At 40.3% G+C, this 26,947-nt stretch overlaps 1 protein-coding gene across 1 annotated transcript; it reads left to right on the forward strand.

Moving 5' to 3' along the window:
* Positions 1-342: 342 nt before the first annotated feature.
* On the forward strand, positions 343-26,947 carry EMB (embigin). Its single transcript, XM_057403078.1, has 11 exons — positions 343-452; positions 5,472-5,561; positions 7,846-7,935; positions 9,192-9,272; positions 11,679-11,853; positions 14,588-14,676; positions 18,116-18,243; positions 19,419-19,698; positions 20,487-20,520; positions 24,588-24,658; positions 26,502-26,947. Exons 1-10 carry the CDS (start codon positions 368-370, stop codon positions 24,640-24,642), a joined length of 1,107 nt encoding a protein of 368 aa, XP_057259061.1. The 5' UTR covers positions 343-367; the 3' UTR covers positions 24,643-24,658; positions 26,502-26,947.

Consider the following 26,947-nt stretch of genomic DNA (forward strand, 5'->3'; position numbering starts at 1 on the left):
GCAAGACTGGACCCACCCCCACCCGCGCTCTTGTCAGCTCCAGCCGCCCCAGCGAGGCTTCGAGCTGGGTCAGCTGCGGAGCACCCACCAATTACCAAGTGGTGGTTACACCCGCCCTTCCGCCCGCTGCAGAAAGCACAGCGGGGACATGCTCTCTCTGTGAGGCGCAGCGGTGGTGCCTGTGCTTTTCTCGCAGTCGTTGCCTGACACTTGCCCTGTTCTGCTTTGTTTTGGTTCTGATCCGTGCCGCAGCCGACTGTGCCTCAGAGCCGCCCCTGCCCGCTCGAGGCTTCCTTCCCCAGTGACCGCTGCCGAGCCAACTGCCTGTGCGTCGAAGGGAGCGGCAGATCTTGGCGGCTGTGGCGCTATGCTTGCCGCCTTCGCAGGGAAGTGCCTGGGGGGGCTGCTGCTGTTTTGCCTCTACCTCAGTCTCTCGGGCGGGAGCTCAGCAGGTAAATGCCCCCTCGTTTCGCGGGTTGGGCTGGGCTAGGTGGTTGCCATGCTGCAGCCACCCTGTCCGCCCTAAGAATCGGAGTGGAATGGAGCAAGGGGGCCACGGGTGCGACCTGGGAGCTGCGGCCGATCTAAGGTTCTCCCTGCCCTGCAGCAGCCCCCTGACTTCCCTGGGAAGGAGGCGGTGGCGCGGCGAGGCGGGTGTTCCTCGACCTTGCTTGTTCAAATGATCGAGGCGTTTCTTCTCGGCGACACCGACTCCCCCCCCGGCGTCGGACCGCCTCGGTGCCGTCTTCCCTCTGCTTCTGCGTGCTCTCGCCTTTAGTTTCATAAACGTGCTTGGGTTTCTTATAGGTCTGCTGGCAGTAGGGACCCCCTCCCTGTCGCCATCTAATTGGCGGTAACATGGTGGTCGGCGCGGTGCTGGCTGAGGGGCAGAGGGCGCACTGGGGCTGGGGTCTGGCAACATCCCGGCTCCCTCCCTCGCGGACGGGAGGGTTTGTTAGTTCGCAGGTGCAGGACAGTGTTTTATTGCTGCTTTATGATTATCGGGTAAAGCATTGTTTTAAGTTCTGAAAAAAAACCTCAAATTGGTAAGTTGCATAAACTATAAGTGTGCCTGGCAGGTTGTGAGGAATGTTCCTTGGAGGATTTTAGATTGGGGTTTTAAATGGGGCATCTAAAATCCAAGAGGGAAGAGGGACTGTCTGGGCTCTGTTCTTCCTTTAGTAGTTTTCAACAGAAATAGGAGTTTGGTGGGTTTTTTGTGTTGTTTTTTTTTTTGTGGTTTTTTTTTTTCCCTCCTTCCCTAAAGCTAGTGTATTTCTGTTAATTGCTGGTTTTGGAGCATTGCAGAGTAGTACAGAATGGTAGTGGAAGGAAATATCAGATTGCTAATGTCTTCTGTGCAAGACGTGACTGTTGGAGTGTGTCTTATCAGGGTAGGAAGTTCTGCCAGTGCATGTATGTGAACATTATTGCTGAGATTTCAGTTCACTGTCAGTGGTTTAGCTGCATTTTCAGCATGTGATATATAAGCAATTACATACCAACACAAGTTTTTGTGCCTCTGTTGGTTTTTCTAAGAGAAGCAGTACTACTCCCTGTGTATGATAACTTCTGTAGAATTTACAGTAGTTTCATATAATACATAAATATGATTTTTATGAATATATAAGGACACAAAATGTGTTTTACACTTATTAAGGCTTGTTTAAAATACATATATTTATGTATGCAAGCAGAGGAAAATCTGTAGTTCTTAAGCTGTAAAATACAAGTATATTTATGTATACAAAGGTTTAAGTCCTTTCAGTTTATTTCATTAATCAAAATGTTTTGTGACTGTAAATGGCCTGATAATTGTAGGAGCATGAGTCACATTATAGCAAGTTAGCCACATGTTGGTGACTGCTACTGCTGAAAACTACCTAAAGGTAGTTGAAGCAGTTCTAAGTTCATGTAAACACATCAGTGATACATAATCTTCTCGAAAACAAACAAAATATATATTTTTTTTAAAAAGGCCAAAAGCCACACAAAAAAACCCAACCCAACAAAGTCGTATTTGTGTTTCCAAAATTTCCAGAGTCGTACCTTCCTGAAGTGGTGGATATCATGTCTGGCTTTGAGCAAACTTCAGAAATAAGCCACCTGCATTAGTACCCTTTATCTGTATAGAGGCTGTTGTTTTTCAGATTTATATTAAATGCTTTTATAGTTGTATAAACTAGGTAGGAAGGCTTCATACTTCCTACCGTGGTGATTTCCATGGTGGTTTAAATGTGAGGAAGAGTGTTTTAAGCTTTCATTGATTATTAACCAAATGTACAAAAAGCTTGTCCGGCGCAGGGGCTATCAGCACACGTGCAGTAAAGGGGAATATCATGTTCTTTTGGAGGGTGGAGAACTAAAATTGCCTTCCTGTGAAGTCCAGAAACGGTATGCGTTCAGGGGATGTGGGGGTTCAGCAGACTTCTTCAGGCAAAAGGGGTGCTTGCAGTAGAAACAACCAGAGGGAGTAGTAAGTGCACAAGGCCAGTTGCAGAAAGCTGGGTTGCGTAGTCTTCTGCAGCTGGTCAAGCAGAAACCACAAGAGGCCTCTTCGATTTTATTTTGATAAGTAGCTTGAGAAGAGTTCTTCTTCTGTTGCTTGAAAAAAAGAAAACCACCACTCTTAATCTGTACTGAATTGAGAGTAATTTCTAAGGGAGGGTGGTGTCGCAACACTTTTCTTCAGAGTTTGCTGTTTCATTAGGCAGCCTTTGTGGTTGCCTAGTTTAGTTGCAGCATTCCTTGAGGAAAAGCAAACCCCCCACATCTCATCTCCCAGCTTCTGCCTGTAAAGATACTAAGGAGTTACAGGAGTAGAGGATGCACCTAATTTCTTAAAGACTTGGCTTCCAGGTTGGATTTTTCTGGTTTGTCCTGAGGGAAGAGCTTGTATCTCAGGGCATTTGGGAGTCTTATTTATGTGAATCCTTTGTTGCTTTCAGGAGCACTCAGCATGCAGCTTTTACCTTTCCTAGGAGTATTGAGAGGTTCTGGTGGCTGGTTTTGGATAGTGAATGCTGTGTGCTTGCATGGACTTGTGAAATTGGTATGAAATAAATTGGCATAAAATTAAACATAAAATTGATGATGTTAAATTAAACCAAATTATATCTCAGTGCTTTTCTATTCAGCTGCTTTTCTGGCTGAAAAAGAATGAATAGATTTTAAAGCCTGAAATTGCTCTGGTGATAACTGCTCTGGTGATACATCTACACTCTATCCCTCAAGTACTGGCTGCAATATAGAGCAGAGGTAAGGCAGAACAAACAAATTAATGACCTCATACTCTCCGCAGCTCCTTCCTGCATAAAGATCAGGGCACCAAGAGAATAGCAAGCCACCACACTATTGATTAAATCTAATGCACATCAATTGTAGGCGAAGGTATGCAGCCATGACTCAGTAGTTTGAGAAGTTACTCTGTTTCACTTGCTTACATTACTGCCTGACTTGGTGACCCTAAGCATGCAATGCTGGGTTGTCTTGATTTCTGATGCTATTCAGCAGGTGTGTATGAAAGGACAAGAGCAGTGCAATGTTATCTCTGTTATGTAGTTTGACATGTGGACAGATAAGAGCTAAGATGTGGACTAGAAATAATGCTACTTGAACTGTTCACTTGGTACATGAATCAAGGAAGACAGCCAAGATGAGAACCGTATTAGTATGCAAAACACGTTGCAGGTTATCTGCGTTCCTTGCAGAGCGATAACAGAGCTGCTGTATAGCTTGGCTCTAGCATCTCCTAAATTAATCATCTTTTGGGATTTTAATTACTGTGCAGGTGATGCATCTACTGAGCTGACAGTCAGGTGATCCATGACATCTTTAGAATGCCTCAAGATGCTACAGATATAAAAATTCATGGACCTTTCTTCAACCTTACCATGAATATTGGAAGCATAATGGCTCTCCGTGCTCTCAGCAGCTTTGTTAAGAAGATAATAAGACTTGGTCTTCTTGCTGGCTGGGTCATAAGTGAGCAGATAGCCAGAGCAGATTTATTAAGTTTTTTGCTTAGGTGAAGCGCTGTGAGAGAACACTTGGCTATAGGACCAGTGGATTGGTGTGGAGAAGTATGAAGAATTAAGAGCCTGTTACTAAGAACTGCTAATGCTTAAATTTTTAATAATATTATTTGACTATCTTGTTTTACTTTTGAGGCAGATTGAGAAAGCGGATGCTGCAAGCTGGTCATGACTGATGTCTCAAGTAACTGCGTGCTGGAGATGCCAGTGGAAGAGTCTGTAGGTGGTCTATGCCCATCGTGCTGAAATGAGGCAGGAGTGTTAGTAGTGTTGATCACTTGTAGGAACTGGCGGGGTGCTGACTTTACCTTCTGCTGAAGGCAGGCAGCTCTCGGCAAGCTTGGGCACACTTTAAAGTATGATGTAGCTTTTGACTTTCCATCTATACTTGCTGCTGTCTTGGATGTCTAGCATAGATTATTACCCCTGCCAGACTTTAATTACAAATGCAAAGCACATGTCCTTTTTTCTCTGTGTGGGTACCAGCCAAACCACTTAAGCTACTAATGTTAGATTGCTCTGAGTTTGAGAACAAGTGTATCCTATTGTTATGGCAGTAGAATATGTCCTGGAATACATAAGCATCTGAAGGTAGTAGCATTTATTTTATAATAGCTAGTTCTGCCACCCAGATGTGGGAACAGAAAGGAAGGGATAAATATCTTGATTTTTGTAAAACAACTAGGGACCTTTAATTCTTAATAGAAGGGCGATGCAGCAATATGCTTAAGCTAAGCAAGTCTTGTGCCTCTTCCCCTGTCCTTTCTCCAGTCAAGACCATAAAGCAAAACCCTAGAGTCTTGCCTGGCTCTTGCAAAAGCTGTATTACAAGAACAGTATCAGGTTTGCAGTGGTGATAAATGGAAATAGTCATTATGACTACTTGAACTCCATATTTAAGATAAATACTTTTGCTTTTGCTCACCAGGGTAATAGTAGTAGGAAAGGGAGTTTTTCACTGCATCACAAAACAGGCTAGATGTGTAAGGTTGTAATGAGGTCTTTATTCTATTAGTGAATTCTGCTAATCTTTGTTTAAAAATAACCAACTAGTGTTAGTGTCATAAAACATGGTAGTCTAAACCCATAAACAAGACAGAATAAGTACAGCTTGTAAAGTTTATTGACCTGGTGGACTATCCTGAAGAATGGTTTTGCCTGACTATAGGCTAGCTACAGGAAGAGATATGTCTGCAGAAATTAGAGGTCAAATACTGCTCTGTTCTTTAATCTTTTCTTGCAGAAAGTAAGCTAAAGAAATAATGAAAAGTAGTTCTTGCACACTTTGGCTTTATATGTTCAGAACTTTGGGGAAAATGTAGGTAGTAGGCTGTGGTGACGAAATTCTGTTTTAATTATTTTCATTAACTAGATGGTTCTGACTTAGTTCAACTTAGGGAGAGTAAAGTTTCTTTAAACCCTTTTTTCTTTCTTTAGATCCAGCTATGACAACACAAGATGCAAGCAGTCAGTCTCAGGCAAACTCTTTGACTAATATGAAGAATGAACTTAATGAGTCATTTCTTGGTAATCGTTTTATTTCAATACACCTAAAGCTATAATACATTTTCCTAGTGATACTAAGTTATGGTGTAGAGTTTACATTTTTATACTAAAGTCTTTCAAATAAGATTGTGACTTTTCAGAGGGAAGAGAAGTAAATATGTAATCTACGTCTTTTAAAGCCACTGCAAGAGCTAAGGTGTAAGCATCTTGAGGACCGGAAAAAGCTGTCTAACTGCTAATTGTGTGATCTGTTGCCTTTATGCGTATATGTGATAAAAGAAGGCAATGACTCTGGAGATGGGATAATTCCCAACCTAGAACCATTGTTGGAGGTTCTATTTTAGCACTCGCCCCAGATAATTTTTTGTGTGAGGAATCTTCCTCTTGGGCTAGTGAGAGGTATAATAATGCCCTTGCGCCAGGGCATTAATTATATATATTATTAGCTAACTAACTATATATATACACACACTAACTATTCTATGATTCTGTTAATAATGCCAGGCACCTTGCTGCTATCTTCCTCTATTTTTTTTTTAATTATGGATGTGTCAAAACCTTTGGTTGTCCTGCACTTTATTCATCGTATTCTGGGCCTTAACTGTGGTTTTGATAGGGAGCAGAGAATAAATTCCAGGCAGGAGAAGAAACTGATGATTGTTGATTCCACCTCTCCTTTCTCATAAACACAGAGAAGCAGGAATTCAGCAGTGTACCAAAGCTCACGTTGGTTAGTGCTTATCAAACGTGGACTAAGTTATATTTATACATGAACTCAAGCAAGTTTGGACAAGTTATTGTGCCTACAGTTTTATTGTATTCAGTAACTCTTTCCATTCATAAGCACACATATACATAGAATCACAGAATGGATTGGGTTGGAAAGGACCTTAGAGATCATCTAGTTCCAACCCCGTTGCTATGGGTAGGATCACCTTCCACTAGGGGTTGTATAGAAAGATGTGATCTAGAAAGGACTACAAATATGTTTTTGAAAGCTTCCATGAACTAAAATACACAAGTATTTTATATAATGTGACCTAACCTGATTATTTCATTTATACATGAATTGAGAAACAAAGTCAGGATAATGCTCCTGTTAGTGTGCAGGACATTTTAAAGGTGGTTTTGTTTTTTGTGGATGGATAACAATTACTGTATGGCCTGGCACTGCTGCCATCTGAATGTATCATCATGAGAGATTTCAGTAACAAATAAAGTGATGCATGTACTAGACTGAGATAAACTCAAGTGATCCATGACAAAACAGGGTGTTTTCACACATAAGCAAAGAAAGATTCTCCAGAATTCTTTCGGCCTTCATGTCTTGTTTCAGGGGTAAACACTTGGGCTAGTTTTTCTCCGTCAGGTCGAGATCAAGGCTTGCTTGTGCTGTTACCTAGAGAACCAGGACTTACTGTCTAGTGCTGGGAGACAGCTTTATAATTTTCTTTTTCTTAAAATAACATTTTGTAATAGCACCTGAGATTGACAAGTCTACTGTTAACAACAACCAAATGTAGCTGTTCTTCAACGTCATCCACCTTTATATACAGGTTTATTGTTACTTGTTGAAGCAGGAGGGAAGGTATGAAAGTGCAGATGGAACAAGCCAGGCAAAAGGCTGATTGCCTGTGGCATAGTGTTCTTAGTGTTGTGAGCTGACATGCAGATAAAACACTGCTTTACAGAATGGTCCTGCAACTAGGAAGGCATGTGGTAACTGTGCTTATGCTTGCTCAGAGACCTTTAGATTCAAATCACTAGCAGGGCCCTCCTTCAGCACAGCCAGATTCTCTCCAATTGTAGCTGAGAGAAGCATGTTCTAGAACGTTGCCTCAAATTTCAGTATTTTATGCAGGAAAAGTGAAGGAGTAATTCTGAGGACACCTAGGCTTTCAGAGACTGTTTTTACTGCACAGTGATCAACTCTGCCACCCAGTGCTTCTGTCAGTAAGAAATCAAACTGTAGGCCAGTTTTCTCCATTTTCCTGACTGAATATGCACCTTTTCAATCCATGAATAGGAGACATAATGAAGCCCTCATTCTTCTACAAAAACTAGTATAATTTTCCCCTATAATGTTGTATGATAATCAGATTTAATATATAGTTACTATTTATATATTTCTGAAATGCATTATAAAATTGACGATAAAATTGCTTTGCAAGCATGTGAAACTAAAAACATTTAGTGTGTTTTATGTACTGTGGGGCAGGAGGAATCTCTGTTGCTTTTGTTTCTTTACTAAATTGAAAGAAAAAGATTTTTTTTGGTAACAGGTTTGTTTTTTGTCACCTTTCAGAACCCATGGCAACTACACAAATTGTCAGTTGGCAAACGCAGGGGCGCCCTTCGGATCCTGTGACACTTGAACATGAAGTGTCTGTACCTGGTAAAAGCAATCACATCATTCTACTGAAATGGTTGTTTCAGCTACCCTAAGGTTCTACCTTGTTTTTTTTTTTGTTTGTTTTTTTGGTTGTGTTTTTTTAATTTTATTTTTATATGAAATGGTTATGGAGGGTTTGTATTTGTTGGTAATTACCAAGATAAAGATGTTCAAGCTGTACAGAAAGTAACTGAAAACTGAAAATAAAATTGCTAGAACTGTGTTAAATTAACCTTTCCTTTAAGCATAACTTCTAATGCCTTCTCCCACAGTGTGTTTCAGTTTACTAGGGATTTGTATGCAGATAGTACAATATTAAGGAAACAATGATGTGTGTAGATGTGGAAGGATGATGCTTCCTTAGTGGGGCTACATCTGCTGTTAATGCTGTAGTTTATCAATTTGCTTTCTTGCTCTGTCCTGGAAATGCATGGAGCATGAAAACAACTAGAATAGTGGGAACAGACTGTTCATGCTTAAAGTTGCCTGCCTGAGAGCCGTATTGAGTTTTACAAAGGTAGTCCCTGAAAAGTAGGCTATCCATAGCCTGACAGAAAAGACTTTTTGCAGGCTGTATTAAACTTCCTAAACACAGTTTTCCTTTGCAGAAGGAAATGAGTATATTTTAGTCAGGCAGATGATGGTCATTTATTAGAGCTACATCTAGATTAGATAGCCTACCTCTGTCTTTTTGGCTGTATTGTTAAATTGTAGTGGCTTTGGGAATGGCAGTGTTCTGTCCTTCTGGGTTATGTTGTGTGTGTGTGTGTGTTTGTGGTTGTGTTTTTCTTTTTTGTTTGTTTGTTTATTTGTTTTTTTGTGGGTGGGTGTTTTTGTTTTTTGCCTTTTTTTTTTTTAAAAAAAAGCTTATTACTTTTCCAAGCTGTACTTAAACATTGATGTAGTTCTATACAGTTCTAGGACCCACCTGTAATCTTTGAATCAGGCTTTGTAATGGATTGTTACAACTTCTTCAGAGTATTGTCATTCATAGTTACAGTATATTAAAGCTAGAAACAATCTTCTAAAATGACGTAATTACTATAGCAGCAGCCGCACAACACTCCAGTTTTCAGATTCTCACTTCTAATCCACAAGGTATGTGAAAGGATCTCCACAGTAGTCTGCATTTAGCAAGGTCCTTTTCTTTCCCTCATATTGCTGTAAAAAATAATTGCAGCACTGTATTGATGTTCTGCAGTATGTTTACCTTTACGGGGTCATAACATATAACTTTGTTTCCTTTGCAACCTTGTTAGGTCCAAATCTTGCCACAAAAGAGTCCAGGCAGACAAGCAGTCAGAGTATCACTTCTGTGCAGTATGAGTTACTCCTACCTGGTATGTAATTTTTCCTCTTCCAGTTATGTTATATTGAATGCCTATGATTATGCACAATCTTTTATATGAGTTACGGAAGTAGCTAGGATGGCACTTTCTTGATAAAGTTACAGTGCTCACAGTAAGCATGTGATGAGCCCAGTAAAGGGAAATATTAATGTTTGTTGCATTATTGAATATTGCGTTCTAATAATTATTTTTATTAGTGGAGAATGAGATTCTTACTTTTTAATAATAGCAAGTAAAACCAGCTCATAGCTATGTGTTTCCCCCAAATCAATCCAAGTGACAATTCCTTTGCACTAGTGAAACCGCTTCTGAAGACCACATAAGTTAGGGTACTTGTTAACCAGCAGGTGTTAGTAAACTTTGCAGCATTACAGGATTTAAAGCATGGAGAAAAGGCAAGATAAAGATCTTCCTACAGGTGATGTGAAGCTCCCATAATAATAATTTATAACTAATTTCTTGGACAACTGGAAAAATTAATCTAACTGAAATATCTCTCAATGAGAGGAGATAATTTATTATTCCATTGCAAAATTCTGGTATGATATTTTAATGACATTATTGTACAGCATTTGCACCGTATTTCTTCTAGGAGGAAGCTTAAGTTAGTATCTCTTGTTCTGATACATGTACTCTTGGTACAGAGGTGTTCCAGATATCGGTTGTGGTAGTGGTTAGCCTTCAACAGCATAGGGTTTTCACATTCCATTCATTTAAAGTGTGAAGTTTTTAAATAAGCTCAAAGTACAGATTCTGCTTTTAGCCAGTGTAATTAATCTGACTGTAAATGTTTAGCTACTCTGAAACCAATTCCATTTTAAAATAACTTCTGTCGTAAACAACAAGGTGAGTTATGCTTGGCTCATTTATTAAGTGTAGTAGCTCTAATAAATGAGATGCAGTTACTGACTTTCCTCTGCTATGGAAGCTTAAGGTGTTGCACCTGTAACTTTGACCCCGTTCAACAGATCTGTGGTATTTTGGCTGGGATTTGGATTTTTGCGCGTGCTGTTCTGCAGGCTGTAAATGTGTGTACCAGACCCAGTGAAGTTTAAATATTTTATGGGAGTAACTGGGTCTTCTACTTCAGCCAGTCTTTGCTGCTGCTTAGGTATGACTTGCAGTACTAGGGCAATGAGCTGTACCTTAAAACTTGGTTTTTCTCAAAGAATTTGAGTGAGCTGTGAAATACAAGTGTACCCTTGACCGTCAGATACTATAGGATAGGCATAGAGTTGAGGTGAGGCCTGGAATAATTTTTGGTGGAGTATTTGGATAGACTAACCAGAGTTGTATCTAAAAGGTATGACAGAAAATGCCAATTATGAAATAAAATGTCAGTGCTGACCAGTAAAAAGTCAGGTGTGTTATTTATAAAAGGCTGAGTAGATCAGAGAAAATACAAGATATTCAGATGATCATAGACTGGTTAAGGTTGGAAGGGACCTTAAAGATCATGTGGTACCAACCTCCGCTGGCACGAGCAGGACATTTTCCACTAGACAGGTTGCTCAAAGCACCATCCAACCTAGACTTGAACTCTCCCACAGATAGGGCAGCCACAGCTTCTCTGGACAACTTGTTTCCAGTGCCTTAACACCCTTGCAGTATCTGCTGTTGCAATCTACTTTTTGGATACTCTCACTTTTGCTTTTAGCAAGCTTCATAAGCATAAAAAATGTCGGGTAGTTTTACTGTATTGGAATGTTTTCATACTGTACTGGCTTGCAAAGGCAGCTGTAATTTGAAGATGATCTGTTTTCAAATTCAGCAGCTGCAGCATGAAAAGCCAGATGCAAAAATGTTAAGGCTGTGGATTTTTGTCAGCATCTTCACTAGCAGCAGGACATTACCTGTGGTCTTACAGTATCATAAAAATATGCAACTGGCTGAAACTTGGGTGCTTGTATATACTTACAAGTCAAACATTTTGAGATTATTAATATTTTTCTTATGCTTACTATTTTTAATCCAATAAATCCTGCTTTTTAAATACCACGTGTGAATTTCAAAAGGAAGTTTAGACTGGGAGCAGATATTGTTGCCCCTGGCGAGAGCTAAGTGCTTAGTATACTTTGGTTTGGGTTAAATTATGTAGAAGAATGTCTTCTCTTGCTTTCAGTGAAATGAATATCTATGTTTGTATGTTAGAACTCCATAAGAATTTTACCTACAGAATGAATGAGTGTAATTTTTGTAATAGATGTGTATCATAACTCAGTTATGGCTTAAGAAAATTACTGGCATTGTCTGATTTTTGCAGTTTTAGCCTGGAAAGTATAACAACAGCACAATATATCCACTTGTAATCCAGCATATGTAAAACACAAATTTGAATCTGTTCTTCCTCCACAATGAAGAAATGTTTTTTGTAAATATAGTTTTTAAACTTTTTAGGTGCTTCTGGTACTTCTGTGGAAACAACTATCAGTTTGGAAAAGGTAGTTGAAGTTGAACTTACTTGCATATTGGACAAGGAGTATTCTTATTTGAAAAGTTTTCAAGTGTCTTGGAAGAGGGGAAATGAAACTATCAGTCATACCAATAAAACTGATAACAGCTGGAGCATCAAGTAAGTAACATTCTTTACAGTTTGACTTGCAGGCTCTAATGAGTTATCCCATGCATATACGCTGCTAGCACTAGTCATGTGTGTCATAGAGCAAGATGCAGTGATTAATATATGTCTGTAACTGGCATATTGAGGCTGTAGGAAAGGAGAAAGGTGGCAGTTACCACAGGCATGAAGGAAGAACTGTATTACCGAGAACTTAAGTCATCTTAGTCTGAGATTGCTAAAATATCTCAATTACTTTTTCAAGTTCCCTGTTTTTCCACATTCTCTTTTCCATCTCAGTGCTCCTTTGCAGTAATCTGAAAGTCATCAGTGATTAAGTCATAATTAGCAAAACAAAAAAGAAAACAGCTTTACAGCTAAAATGTTTTGTTTTAAAGATTTTCTTAACTCTTTATAACCTCTGAGGAGACTCAAAAAATGTAGAAATCTTCCTCAGTTGATACTATTTACTGTTGGACTCTAAAATTAACCCCTCTACAGATATTTAACGAGGTAGTCTCCAGTTGATTTCTGCATAGCTTTGGTTAGCGTGCAGCAAGGTCACTGCCCTGGACTTCAAAAGAGCAGACTTCGGCCTACTCAGGAACCTGCTTAGTAAGGTTCCATGGGATATAGCCCTAGAGGGCAGGGGGGCCCAGGACTGTTGGTTGATATTCAAGGATCACCTGCTACAAGCTCAGGAGTGTTGCATCCCAACCAGAAGGAAGTGCAGGAGGAGGGCCAGGAGACCTCCTTGGATGGATAAGGAGCTGCTGAGGAAAATTCAGTTGAAAAAAGAGGCTTCTAAAAAGTGGAAGCAAGGACAGGCAGCCTGGGAAGAGTACAGGGATGTTGTCTGGGAAGTTAGGGACCAGGTTGTCGTGGTTTAAACCCAGTCAGGTAACTAGGAAAGCTAAGGCCCAGTTAGAATTAAACTTGGCTAGGGGTATTAAGGATAACAGGAAGAGATTCTACAGGTACATAGCAAATAAAAAACAGACTAGGGAGAACGTAGGCCCCCTCAGGAAGCTCTCAGGAGAACTAGCTACACAGGATTTGGAGAAGGCTGAGGTTCTGAATGACTTCTTTGCCTCGGTCTTCACTGGCAAAGGCCCTGACCACACCACCCAAGTCTTGGAAGGCAGACGCAGGGACGGTGAGAATGAAGACCTTGGGCCCACTGTTGGGACCGGTCTTGTTCAACATCTTCGTCACTGACATGGACAGTGGGATTGAGTGCTCCCTCAGCAAGTTTGCTGATGACACCAAGCTGTGTGGTTCAGTTGATAGGCTGGAGGGAAGGAATGCCATCCAGAGGGACCTTGACACGCTTGTGAGGTGGGCTGATGCCAACCTGATGAAGTTTAACCATGCCAAGTACAAGGTCCTACACCTGGGTTGGGGCAATCCCAGGCACAGCTACAGGTTGGGCAGAGAAGAGATGCAGAGCAGCCCTGTGGAGAAAGACTTGGGGGTGTTGGTTGATGAGGAAAATGAACATGAGCTGGCTTCAGTGTGCACTCGCAGCCCAGAAAGCCAACTGTATCCTGGGTTGCCTCAAAAGGAGCGTGACCAGCAAGTCAAAGGAGGTGATCCTGCCCCTTTACTCTGCTCTTGTGAGACCTCACTTGGAGTATTGTGTACAGTTCTGGTGTCCTCAACATAAAAAGGACATGGAACTGTTGGAACAAGTCCAGAGAAGGGTCACGAGGATGATCAGGGGACTGAAGCACCTCCCCTATGAAGACAGGCTGTGAAAGTTGGGGCTGTTGAGCCTGGGGCTGTTGAGCCTTCTCTTGGCTGCATGGAGACCTCATAGCAGCCTTCCAGTATCTGGATAGGGATGCTGGGGATGGACTCTTCATTAGGGCCTGTAGTAATAGGACAAGGGGTAACGGGTTAAAACTTAAACGAGGAAGTTTAGATTGGATATAAGGAGGAAATTCTTTCCTGTGAGGGTGGTGAGGCACTGGAATAGGTTGCCCAGGGAGGTTGTGAATGCTCCATCCCTGGCAGTGTTCAAGACCGGGTTGGACGAGGCCTTGGATGATACAGTTTAGTTTGAGGTGTCCCTGCCCATGGCAGGGGGGTTGGAACTAAATGATCTTAAGGTCCTTTCCAGCCCTAACTGTTCTATGATTCTTAACATCAGTAGTATTTATCTGAAATTTCTATGATGGGAAATGTGGTGAGAACATATTTTACTTTTCTGCTACACTGTACACACAAGCACAGCCATGTAAATCTTTGTACGAAGTGCCTGTGAAATGTTTACTGACAGAGATGCTGGGCTTCAGTAGGTGGCAGCTCTTTTAAATGTTCTGTGTTTAAGCTGTGCTAGCCATTGACTGACTTTAGAAAGAATGAACCTTTTAAATAATCTGTTCTGAAGTCCTACATTGGACATGGGTTTGCGATGTGAATTATATAGTATTTTGTGTTTGCTAAACTGTAGATCATACTGCTTAAAAATGTTTGGCCTTCTATGAGCATCAAGGTTGAAAATATTTATGTTCACAGCTGTGCTTGTGCTTCTCTGTTTCCTTAAAAATGTCATGCTGTTTCTACATTGCAGTGAATCTGAATCCAGTGTTTCAGCAGTGTCTGTTCTCTGTTCCACTACTAATCTCTTTGCTTATTTAGAATGTTAGCCGTCACCAATAGTTGTAGGACAGAAGAGAATACGATCAGAAAACCAGATTGGTGATTTGTTTTGTGTGTTGTTTTTTTTTTTTCTTTTTCTTTTAAGAGTTAGTGTCTCCGATAGCAGTAAGTTGGGAAGTTACAACTGTACCCTGAAAGGTGAAAAAGAGCTCAGTGGTATTTTTCACTTACAAGGTAATTGTATTCAATTTTAACTAACTTTAGTTTTATTTTACTTTACATTTGCTTCACTTGACTGTTGAAATTGTGTGTTATTATGGCTTCTGGATAGTATGGAAATTAGGTTAATTTGATAAGCAGTGACTAATATAGAGAAGCTAAGTGATACTCACTATCAAAGGTGTGGTGGGAAGAAGAATTTTGAAGCCTTTTTAACAAAACTTGTTAGCAACCAAAAGAGCATATAAACCTACTTTTTTCCTAAATGAGCAATGATTTCCCTTTCCTTTTCTATCCCTAAGCAGGACTAAATGCTTATCACTTTCTGGGGGTTGGGAGGAAAGGATGGTGTCTCAGATAAATCCATCAATAAGCAGAGCCAATGACTTAGAAGTTTGGCTTGAGATTCTTTGTTACAAGAGGAGCAAATAATTGGCAGAATGGAGGCAGGTTTTTGAACAAATTCGGTTCTATTTCCGAAACACCAAATTACTGCTTTAGTGCATCTGTCATTCTGTCCAATAACAGCACTTACATTAAAAGTTACTGTGTTTAATTGGGCAGTAGGAATGCCCTTTCTTCTGTGTTACATTCTTTTCTCCAACAATATTGTCCCAACTGTAGTAGGTGAAATCCAGTTGAATGTAAGATGTGGGAATGGAACAAACACAAGCTGCTGAGAGCCTTCATATCTTAATGAGAGCTATTGCCTTTTCCGTTCTCACCATCCAAATTTTGTAAAAAAGCAAGATAAACATTTGATCTGTGAAAGGTCCACGGGATGATATATATATGAGAGAGATTCTCACTGAACACAGGCTTCTAAAACTGCTGCCTCTTCAAATACTTACCCTTACCTCAGCTGGGCTAACCAGCACGGCATTGCACTGTGCTGCAAGCTGCCTTTGTTCAGTGGGATCTCTGCTCATATAACTTGAGAAAACTCTCATGTATGTTCAGCTCTTGAAACAATACCTGTTTTCAAGCCTTCAGCCAGGGAGACTAGCTTGTAATATTGAAGAAAGTCAAAATTGTAGTTTATTCAGGTTTTTTAATCTCTAAAAATGATTTTATGTTTTTCTTGTCAGTATATGCTTAAAGTTTAGTTGAATGTCTACCCAATTCTGTTTAGATTAAAAAAGTGAAAGGAGGCCTTATTCGTTTGAAAGTAACTGTTTCAGTAAGGGCAGGAATGACTCAATAGGGAAGTCATCTTTTCCAGAACAGTGCATAGGACTGCTAAATTTATTACAAGAAGATGGGACAATTGTTTCATAATGGTTGAATGCTGCCACTTCTGGTGCCATAAAAAGTACTGGTTTGACATTTTTTAAGATTAATGTAAGAGTGAAGGAAATGAGAAGGAGAAGTCCTTGAATCTTCCAGTCAGTAATGCAGAGAGAACAAATCTCAGACTGAAAGATGAGTAATATGTTGATAGACTCGGTGGCTAAAGTCATCACTGTTGTAACTAACTGCAATGATTTTCCACAAGGCAGTTAGGCATTTTGGATGTCTTGCCTCTCCTCCTTTTCCTCCCCATTCTGGCATGGCATGACCCTGCAAATTTTGAGGCGTTAAGCTTTTACCCATATCTGCAGAGAACAATGAGGTACTTATAGGAAGATCAAATTATTAAATATGGAGACCATTCATGGGTATTTTGAAGTATTGTAGTAGCTATATTAAAGGGTAGAATAGATTAATTTGTTTGCCCTTTGTTCAGGGATCCTTGAGCACCTGTCCAGGTATATGCACTTTGAAACAACTCTTGTCTTTATTAACTAGTGTGGAACTCTTGACTGGTGCAAACGCTGGTGTGATCACCTGTCTGCTCATCTCAACATTTTTCTGTGCAGCACCAGTGCTGGGTAAAAATTCTTGCAAAAGTATCTGGAACAAAGCACAATATTTCCTTGCACATTCAGGATTAACCACTCTGTTAAGAGCTCATGATGGATACTTGTGTCCTTGTTCATGGTTAATGTGGTTGTATGTGTTGTTGGTATGCCAGTAGCTGTAGTTTGTTTGCCACTCATCAGAATGGCTAAATCTTTTTGACTAAAAAAACCCTACTGTGCTGGGTAGGAGGGTTTTCTGTTTGCTTTCCCCTGTTAAGTTCTTTTTTTCCTTAACTTTGTTTTTTCTCTTCTATAAATTGCCAGGGAGGTGTAAACAATTACTGGCAGTTACCTGACAGGAGTGAGGGTACTCTGTCACAGCTCTTTAGAAGGAAGGATAGTGTTTAATGATTAAAACAAATATGTATGGAGTGAGAAGACTTCACTAGTAATGATGCTGGGTTGATGTATAGTGCAGCAAATTCTGAGGTTTTAAGCAGTGTTCTTTTTAAGAAATTGGTTTAATATCTGTTTCTGGAATGGGAATTTTGAAGCTTGGTTGCTCACAAGAAGTGGACTTTTTGTGGAAAATTAATTTCTGCTCAGCCAATCAAGAGGGGGGTGAACAAGCACAATCTTAGTTTATACCAAATTGTTCCATCATAACTGCTGAAAACAAATTCTTGCCCTGTTTAGTCTAGTGTGACCAATATAATTTAAGATGTACTGGATTTGTACTTACAAGATAGAACAACGAAACTTTTACGTAAAATTTAAAATAAATGGATCTGAAGAAAGCATGCTGGTAAACATCCTAATAAAGAGGAAGAAGGGGGAAGGGAAAATACATACCCTAGCATGATATAATTGCAGCTGAGCAAATATATCTGTGGCATGCCTGAATATATTCAACAACTCTTGGCTTTTGCTGTTGGAAGGCTGTGGGTCATCTGTGGTTATAGTGGCTGGGACAAGTAGCTCTGAAGTTACGAACGGATGCCATGTTTCTTCTGGCAGTGTTGTCTCGTTATCAAGATTGGACTGACATTCTTTTATATTGGCATGCACCTGAAAGCCATGCTTCAACTCAGAATATTTTTAACTGCAGAGTTCTATCAGTCTGTTTTGTCTTAATTGCAAAGAGAAGCTCCCTGCATACGCAGTCATTGCCACATACCATTATGTTGTAGCATTATGGCTGGAATAGACTTCTATGACTTTTTGCTGATTGAGTGAAGTTGCACAAAAATTAGTATGTTTTTCTAGTGTACTAGAATTGAAGCATGTAGCTCACAGCTTTTAAGGAAAGAGGAAATGGCCAAGGGTAGAAATCTCAATCTGAGTATCACTCAGTTTTCAGTTTTAATTGGCAACCTTTAAGATCAGACAGCAACTGCGAACAGGATTCTTGTAGTTTCCATATAAATTCTGTATGTGTAATGTCAGCCTGAAAAGACTCTTCATTTACATCATGTTTTGAATGATAGAATCATCTGTATTTTAAGGGAAAAGGAAGTGAATGGACTACTGTAAGTAGATACCTAAATATCTTTTTGCAGTATTGTAATTAAAACTTATAGCTCTCGCATAATGAACTTTTTCCCACTTTGTAGTACCGAAAATTAAAGGAAAAGAAAAACCCACAATCAGTTACCTTAGAGATACAGCTGTAATGACTTGTGAATGTCCTGGCTATACAGCCATTTCTTGGACCTGGTATATGACCAATGGAAGTAAACAGGTAAGGTTTCCATCTGTTTGCCAAGCAAAACATGGCAAAATCCAAGTACAGACACTTTGTAAAATATGATGACTTTTTTGCTGTAGGCTCTACTAATTGAATTTATATTAAAGCTCATTGAAATCTCTGTACATGAGGGAAAAAAAATCTGTGATATTTAGGAACAGTCATTATTACAGGGATTTAGTTTTTGTTCTGGTTTTTATGATGTTCGCTTTCCAGAAAGTCCCTGCCATACTCTTACAGACCAGATAGAAGTGAAACAAATCAGGTGGGTCATTAGGTATTTCATTTTACTATATTAATAGTCATATTTTTTCAAATTTTGCTGCTTGATACCAAGAAAAATCTTACAGCACGACATTTCTAAAGACGTGAAGGGTATTGGAGGCTTGAGGTGAACAGGCACATACCCATTTTTCTCCTTCTCCATATACAAGTAATTCTGTATTTCCCAGTCTGTATGGCCTCTGGGGCACTGGAGCTAAAGGAGGTCATCCCATTGTGGAGGCTGCTGTGCTGATGGATTCTGAAGGAGCTGAAACCTCTTCTCACTTCTGCTCTTGCCTTAAAGGCTGTAAGGAAAAATCTTGCTTAGCAGTTTCCCGCCTTCACATACCCATGTTTGAAGATCCCCATTAGTCTTGGAAGTATAGCCACTTTGTTCTAGCCCTTTTCTGGGGGAAGCAGCATTTAATTTCTAAAATAAGCTAGAGAGGAGGTAAATAGATCTGTCTCCTCTCTGCTGCTGGAGAGTAGCACTGGCTTGTAAGACTGTCAACATAATTTCCAGTGAAGCAGCATTCTCGGTTCAACTTGAAAGTACATGCTTTGTGCTGTGGTAAAACCTGGGTATTGCATCCTGACACGTGAAGCTGCTTTTGTCAGTGGAGAGTCAGTAGAGTCAGGGCTACCTTTCATCTGATCTTAAGTAGACTAAAACAGGTCAGGCAACTTGCTCATTGAAAGTGTGTGTTTTCCTCCACTGAATATAAAGGGAACACAGGCAGACGGCTAAGATAATACTTTCCCTTGGAGGTGCAGTAAACATAATTCACAAATGCCACTTGTTCTGAACTTGTTTTTACATCACTCTATATAGAACTGTCTATTGATAATAATTTGGTTAGACACTTTCTCATTACATTAATAAGACTTGTATTTTTTAATTTCAGATTGTCATTAATGAGTCTTTGCTGGCAGACAGGTATGTAATTAGTAAAAAGTCTGCCAGTATAACCCAGCTGAAGATACTGAAGCTCACCAAGGAGGATGGTGGTGAATATTGGTGTGAAGCTACTTTTGAATTAGGGAAAAGTGAAGGAAGACTGGAGCTTAAAGTTCTGTCCTTCATGGCACCTCTCAAACCCTTCATCGCAATTGTGATTGAAGTTGTTATTTTAGTAGCTCTCATTGTCTGTTATGAGATATATTCAACAAAAGTAAAACGTACAGGTAAGCCTTTTCTAGCTTTCCTTTGAAATTGCAGACAAAAGTAGAAAGACAGGACATGAAACACTTCATATATGAAGGTCAATGTGATATTTATTTTTTTTTCCCCCCACATCTGTTTTTTCTGATAAAATACTTTCTTCTAGAACACTGCATTATTTTTCGATTTTAAAATCTCTTTCATGAGTCTTGAATTCAGGTATAAAGTGCTTTCAGTAAGCAGTGCTTTTCCGAAAATGTTTTGATACAGTCATTCCGTTTTTCTTTACAAGACAAAATAATCTAGAGGCTATACTTGTTTAGGCATGGAAGTAACTCTTGGTAGTCTTGAAGAGAGAAACTTCTGTTAAGCAATTGAGTAAGAAGTTAAAAATGCATTAAACCAGAAAGCACTAATGTTGGTGGTTGAACCTAAGGCACGTATAGGTGAGCCAAACTAGGTGTACAAGATGAAACAGAAGTGATACATGCATAGGGGTTTTTACATACATATATGTGTCTATATTATATGTATATGTGTATATGTTTTTCAGTTTTATACATACATGTATATATATTATATATATAAAGTATTAAAATCAGGCTAAAACTTGATCAAAGTAAGCTTTTTGAAAAATTCACAGGTGCTTCTACTGAACAGAGGAACAAGATAATTTGAACTATAAATCTAGGAAAACTAATAAAATGAAAAAAATGTTTTGCTTAGACATGGAGTAAATAACATAATAAGGCAGAACTTTCCTAGTGTTTGCTAAATTGAGACCTTATATAATTCTTTTTCTGTTATGCAGAAGCCGAAAAAGAGTTTGACCAAATTGAGCATCTGTAAGTAAAGAATTTGTGTGTACTCTAGTTAAATATTTGCTCTTTTGCATATTGGTATGTTGTATAAAATTATACCTTGTTGTTGATACAGTTGATGAGGGTTAGTGATGAATAAGAAGGTATAGCTCATTCCTTTCCTTGAGACTTCCTTAAAAATTCCAGTGTGTAGAATGCTGTTTCCTAGGCAGCACTTAATTTTGGTGTTCAGAATATATTTCAGTTTTTGTGAAAACACCATGTATTCTCATTATGAACTCATTCTAAAATCATAGAATCATAGAATGGTTTGAGTTGAAAGGACTGTCGTGGTTTAAACCCAGTCAGGCAACTTATTCACTCACCCCCCCCCCCTTCTTTTCCTCCCCCTACTCCCGGAGGGATGGAGAGGAGAATCAAAAGAATGCAAGTCCCACAGGTTGAGATAAGATCAGTTTAGTAACTAAGGTATAACACAAATCACTACTGCTACCACCAATGATAATAATGATAAAGGAAATAACAAGGGAAGAGAATACAACACCTCATCACCAGCCAACTGATAACTCCCCCCCCCAGCCCGACCAAGCACCAACCGATACCTCCTCCAGTCCCAGCCCTTCCAGGTAACTCTCAGTTACATCCTGGGCATGACGTGCTGTGGTATGGAATACCTCTTTGGCTAGCCTGGGACAGGCGCCCTGTCTCTGCTTCCTCCCGGCTTCCCCTCCCCCCTGGCAGAGCATGAGCCTCACAAAATCCTTGGTCAGGGTAAACATCATTGTTATCAGCTCTGTTCCCAAGCCGGAAGTCAAAACACTGCACTGCACCAGCTACCAAGAAGGAGAAAAATGACTGCTACAGCTGAACCCAGGACAAAGGACCTTAAAGGTCATCTCATCCTATCTCCTCCTGCCATGGGCAGGGAACCTCTATGATTAGGAGGAAAATCACTTTCAGGTAGAAATTTTATAAAAGAGTCTTTGAAATTTTTCTCTTATCCATGTTAACATAAATTTCTCTCACTTGCATGTGGTCAAAGCCCATATTATCCTGGGTAAGCCTGTAGTTGCTGGGTTACTGGGAGCTGGTGTTGTTGCCTGTTTTGGTGGGTAACACTAGCCTCTGGAGTAGTGCCTCTTGTGGTGCTGATAGCTTGAGCTCCCTGGGCCCAAGGATGGCTGCACTGCTGGAGCTAAAGGGGCAGGTGTAGGTACTTCTGTTGCTGTTCTGCTACTTGAGTGTTGGTGCTCCCATGTAGGCTTCCCCATCCTGAGGATGATGCAAAGCTTGCTTGCTAAAAATAAGCTATACCTCTCTCCCTCAGCCAAGCCTTTGAAGCTCAGTCACTTTATCTGCTTTTTAACTTTCCTTTAGCTTTGAGATGCAGCCTAGCAGTTCTTCTTCGATGTGTCCAGTCTAATGCATGTTTTACTCTCAGTCCCTTCACTTACATTTACCTCTTTGTCCTTCTGCATGGCACCCTTCTTGAATTTCTTGCTGCAGTGACCTTTGTTTCCCTATGTTGTGTTCATGCTTCCATTCCTATTTGCAGTGATAGATAAAAGAAAAATATTTTTAGTATTTATCCCCCGTTTTAACCAGTTTTGAAATTCAGTTACATTATAAACTGGGAATATGTCTTGGAAATTTATTACGCTATTATACTGCTGTTTCGTAAGGATCATAGACTAGTTAGGGTTGGAAAGGACCTAAAGATCATCTAGTTCCAACCTCCTTGCCATGGGCAGGAACACCACACACTAAACTATGTCACTCAAGACTCCATCCAGCCTGGCCTCGAACACTACCAGGGATGGAGCATTCACAGCTTCTCTGGGTAGCCTGTTCCAGTGCCTCACCACCCTCGCAATAGAATGATAAAATCATAGAATAGTTACGGTTGGAAAGGACCTTGAGATCACTAGTTCCAGCCCCACTGCCATGGGCAGGGGCACCTCACCCTAAACCATGTCACCCAAGGCTCTTTCCAGGCTCACCTTGAACACCGCCATGGAGGGAGCATTCACAACTTCCCTGGGCAACGTATTACAGTGCCTCACGGCCCTTAACTTCCTTCTTATATCCAATCTAAACTTCCCTTGTTTTAGGTTTTAACCTGTTACCCCTTGTTCCCATCACTACAGTCCTTAATGAAGAGTTCTCCACAGCATCCTTATAGGTCCCCTTCAGATACTGGAAGGCTGCTATGAGGTCTCCATGCAGTCTCATCTTCTCCAGGCTGAACAGCCCCAACTTTCTCAGCCTGTCTTCATAGGGGAGGTGTTCCAGTCCCCTGATCATCCTCGTGGCCCTTCTCTGAACTTGTTCCAACAGTTCCATGTTCTTAAGTTCAGGACACCAGAACTGTACACAGTACTCCCAAGTGAGGTCTCACAAGAGCAGCATAGAGGGGCAGGATCACCTCCTTCGACCTGGTGGTCACGCTCCTTTTGATGCAGCCCAGGATACAGTTGGCTTTCTGGGCTGTGAGCGCACACTGAAGCCGGCCTGTGTTCATTTTCTCATCAACCGACAGCCCCAAGTCCTTCTCCGCAGGGCTGCTCTGCATCTCTTCTCTGCCCAACCTGTAGCTGTGCCTGGGATTGCTCCAACCCAGGTGTAGGACCTTGCACTTGGCATGGTTAAACTTCATAAGATGGCACCAGCCCACCTCACAAGCGTGTCAAGGTCCCTCTGGATGGCATTCCTTCCCTCCAGCGTATCAACCAAACCACACAGCTTGGTGTCATCGGCAAACTTGCTGACGGCGCACTCAATCCCACTGTCCATGTCAGTGACAAAGATGTTGAACAAGACCGGTCCCAACACCAACCCCTGAGAGACACCACTTGTTACTGGTCTCCAGCTGGACATTGAGCCATTGACCACAACTCTGTGTGCAGCCATCCAGCCAGTTCTTTCTGCACTGAGTGGTCCACCTATCAAATTGATGTCTCTCCAATTTAGAGACATGGATGTCGTGTGCGACAATGTCAAATGCTTTGCACAAATCCAGGCAGGTGATGTCCACTTCTCTACCCCTGTCCATCAGTTCCATAGCCCCATCATAGAAGGCCACCAGATTGGTCAGGCAGGATTTCCCCTTAGTGAAGCCATGCTGGCTGTCACCACCCACCTCATTGGTTTTCATGTGCCTTAGCATGCCTTCCAGGAGAATCTCCTCCAAGATTTTGCCAGGCACAGAGGTGAGACTGAAAGGGTCTTGGGTTGAAAATCGCCCTTGTTGTGCAGCCCTGCACAGCATAAATAATGTTTTCAAGCTTGATGAGGTGTGGGATGTGGTTTTGATCAGCTGATAAATCTTTGGAGTTCTATCTTAGATACACACATGTGAAGTAAATCTACTAAACCTTGTATTTTTTGCCTGATTTTAATAACTGAAAGTTTTATCAGCTACTGGCTGTTTAGAAGATAGAATTGTGTATCAGAGTGACTCCAAAGGAACTTCTCAGGTCTGTTATGTCAAATGATGACTAATATACATCTGAATTTGGTTGATGAGGCTATAATTAGAGTGTTACAATTCTAATTCTATATATATAATAATGCGACAGCTCTATAATGCTATAATGCCACAGTTCTAGGTAGGAGGCTAGTGATTCAGAGATACCTTTTTTTTTTTTTTTTAGAATATTGTTAATATAAGTCTTTGTGACTATCACCCTATCGGTAGTTGTAGGTACTCCAGAAGAAGCAATTATGTAGTATTTCAGCCAATATTCTGAGGAAGTTGACGTGTATATTGTTTAAGCATTCACTTTATATACAAATTCTATACACTCTATAAAATGATAGTACAGCAAATGATTTCTGGGACTACTGTCACTGTTACACCTTAGGCACAGAACTTTGTGGGGTTTTGAGGGAAATTGACTTGTGTTTACTACTTGGCTGAAAGATGTCAAGAGTTGGGTTTTTTTGGTGCTTAATTTTTTTTAATCTTATAACTTTACGTGTTTGAAGAGGGAAAATCAACTGGATGTATTCTGTTACTGGGTTGTGGGACTGGAATGACTGTGCTCCTACTAAACAGTTGAGTTCTGGGGTTTAACATCTCTTTCTTATAGTAAATCAGAAGATGGTGGTCTGGAAAGCAGTGAAGCTAGGCAGAGAAGAATTTGATCTGGTGCCTAAAAAGGTATGTAGAGATGAAATGGAGACAAGAATTCACTCTTTTCTTCAACAGCCTAATACAAGGATGAAGAAATCCATTGTGCCATCCCAGTGTCCCAGTGTGGTTGGTTGTTGATTATTATTTTGTTTTTGTGGGTTGGTTTGATTTTTATTTTTATTTTTTAAATGTGGGAACATAGGAATAGAACCATTGTTTAGATAGAACAATATATAGTAATTTATGATGTATTATCAGCAAGACAATGAGTCCAGTCCCTCAGAATTCAATGCTGTCATTATCCTTGTGGTTTAGTAGTTCTGTTCACCTATGCAATTCTTAAAATAGGACCTGGATTAACTTGCTTAATAACCTGGTTCCTGATGAAATATATCTGTAGTTGGCAGGGTAAGTGCTGAGGTGCATAATTGTTGATATATCTAAGCCCCTACTTTTTAGGCTGTGTTTTGGGTTTTGAGTGAGTTTATGGAGGAAGCATGCAAGTGGGGAATGTGACAGTACCAAGGATATGAAACAAGGGATTATAGGAGTCTAGGAAAGTAGGCAAAGTGTAATAGATGGTGATGGAAGGCTTTAGTGGTAGAAGGAAGCAGAGGATATGTAGCCCTCTGGTAGCTATATAGTGAACACCCTCATCCTTGTTACTCTTTACAGCATAATTGCAGATTGCTTCTACTTATGCCAGATGGAAATGCTTGTTAGAGGATGGTGTGTCAGTTGAGCACCAATCCTACACAGTAGCTATTTCCTCTTGTTATTCTCCTTCTGCATCTGGCGCCCCAATCTCTTGTCTCAAGATGAGGTATTAATGACTTTGTATTCATGTCACAGCTTGTAGTGTTTCTCCTCATCACCAGCCATCTACTTGAAGGAAGATTGTTTCCATACCCTTTGTTTTAAAAAGCAGAAAGAGAAGTGGCAGGTGAAGAGTAACAAACAGAAAATAATACTTTCACAAGAGCATATTCTCTCCTCTGTTTTCCTGCATGTTGTACTTGTGATTGCTGTGACTTAGTTTTTCAAGGTGTTATGGCTTAACCCTGGGTAGCGACTGAGCCCCACCCAGCTGGTTGCTCACGCTCCCCTGGTGGAATGGGGGAAAGACTCAGAAAGAAAAGTGAGAAAACTCATGGGTTGAGATAAAGACGGTTTAATGGGCAAAGGAAAAGCTCCACACACAAGCAAAAAAATTGGTGAATTCATTCACCACTTCCCATGGTCAGGTAGTTGTTCAGCCACCTTCAGGAAAGCTAGGCTCCATCATGCATAATGGTTACTTGAGAAGACAGATGCTTTAATTCCACATATTATCCCACTTCCCTTCCTTCTTCCCATAGCTCTGTATATTGGGCATGTTGTCCTATGCCGTGGGATATCCCTTGGTTCATTTGGGGTTGGCTGTCCTGGCTTCCCTTCCCAAGTTGTTGTGCACCCCCGGCCTGCTCGCTGGTGGGGCAGTGTGACGAGCAGAAAAGGCCTTGACTCTCTAAGCCCTGCTCAGCAATAGTGAAAATGTTCCTGCGTTATTTATGCTGTTTCCAGCACAAATTTGAAACACAGCCCACACCAGCTACTGTGAGGAAAATTAGCTTTATCCCAGCCAAAACCAGAACAAAAGAATTTATCCAGTAGTGGTTCTAAGGTCCTGTTTTTATAAAGCCCTTTTTGCACAATACTCAGTGAATCACTAAGGATTCAGATTTGCAAATTGGACTGTTTACTTTTTTATTTTTTTTAAATCTGAACTATAACTTATTTTCAAGCTTATTTTCAAACAAATATGGTAAAATATTAAGCAGCAAAATAATAGAATTGATGTTATAAGGAAATATGTTTATCTTTCATTCAGAAGATTTAGGGCAGCAGAAATGGAAATCATCACAAAGCTACAGAAGTATGCAGCTGTGCATTTTAAACATCCACTATGCTTCTAAGTAAACTCCTCTACACCTTAAGAAAATAAGATGCTTTTAAAATAGCTGTGAAACTGTTTATTTTATACAGATGATAATGTATTCCAATGTACTGCATTTAGATCTCTGATGTCTGTAACATTTGTAATTTTACTACTAAAAGGCTTTTTTTTTTTTATGTGATTAGACTTCCTGTTGTTTGACTGATGTGTTTGATTTTATGTTCTAAATTGGAACTAACTTTGCATTCACTGAGTGAACAGATGATATAGAATGGGCCTGTAAGTGTTACAAGGCTGGACTTGTAAGATCAAAAAAGTAATTCCACCAAAGAAAATGCCTTTTACTAGAAGATGAAGCAAATGTGACACAGCCATTTTTT

This window comes from Pezoporus wallicus, unplaced genomic scaffold (genome assembly GCF_028554395.1).
Source record: "Pezoporus wallicus isolate ANWC-B61680 ecotype Strahan unplaced genomic scaffold, APGP_CSIRO_Pwel_v1 contig_2997, whole genome shotgun sequence".
NCBI classification, from domain to species: Eukaryota; Metazoa; Chordata; class Aves; order Psittaciformes; family Psittacidae; genus Pezoporus; species Pezoporus wallicus.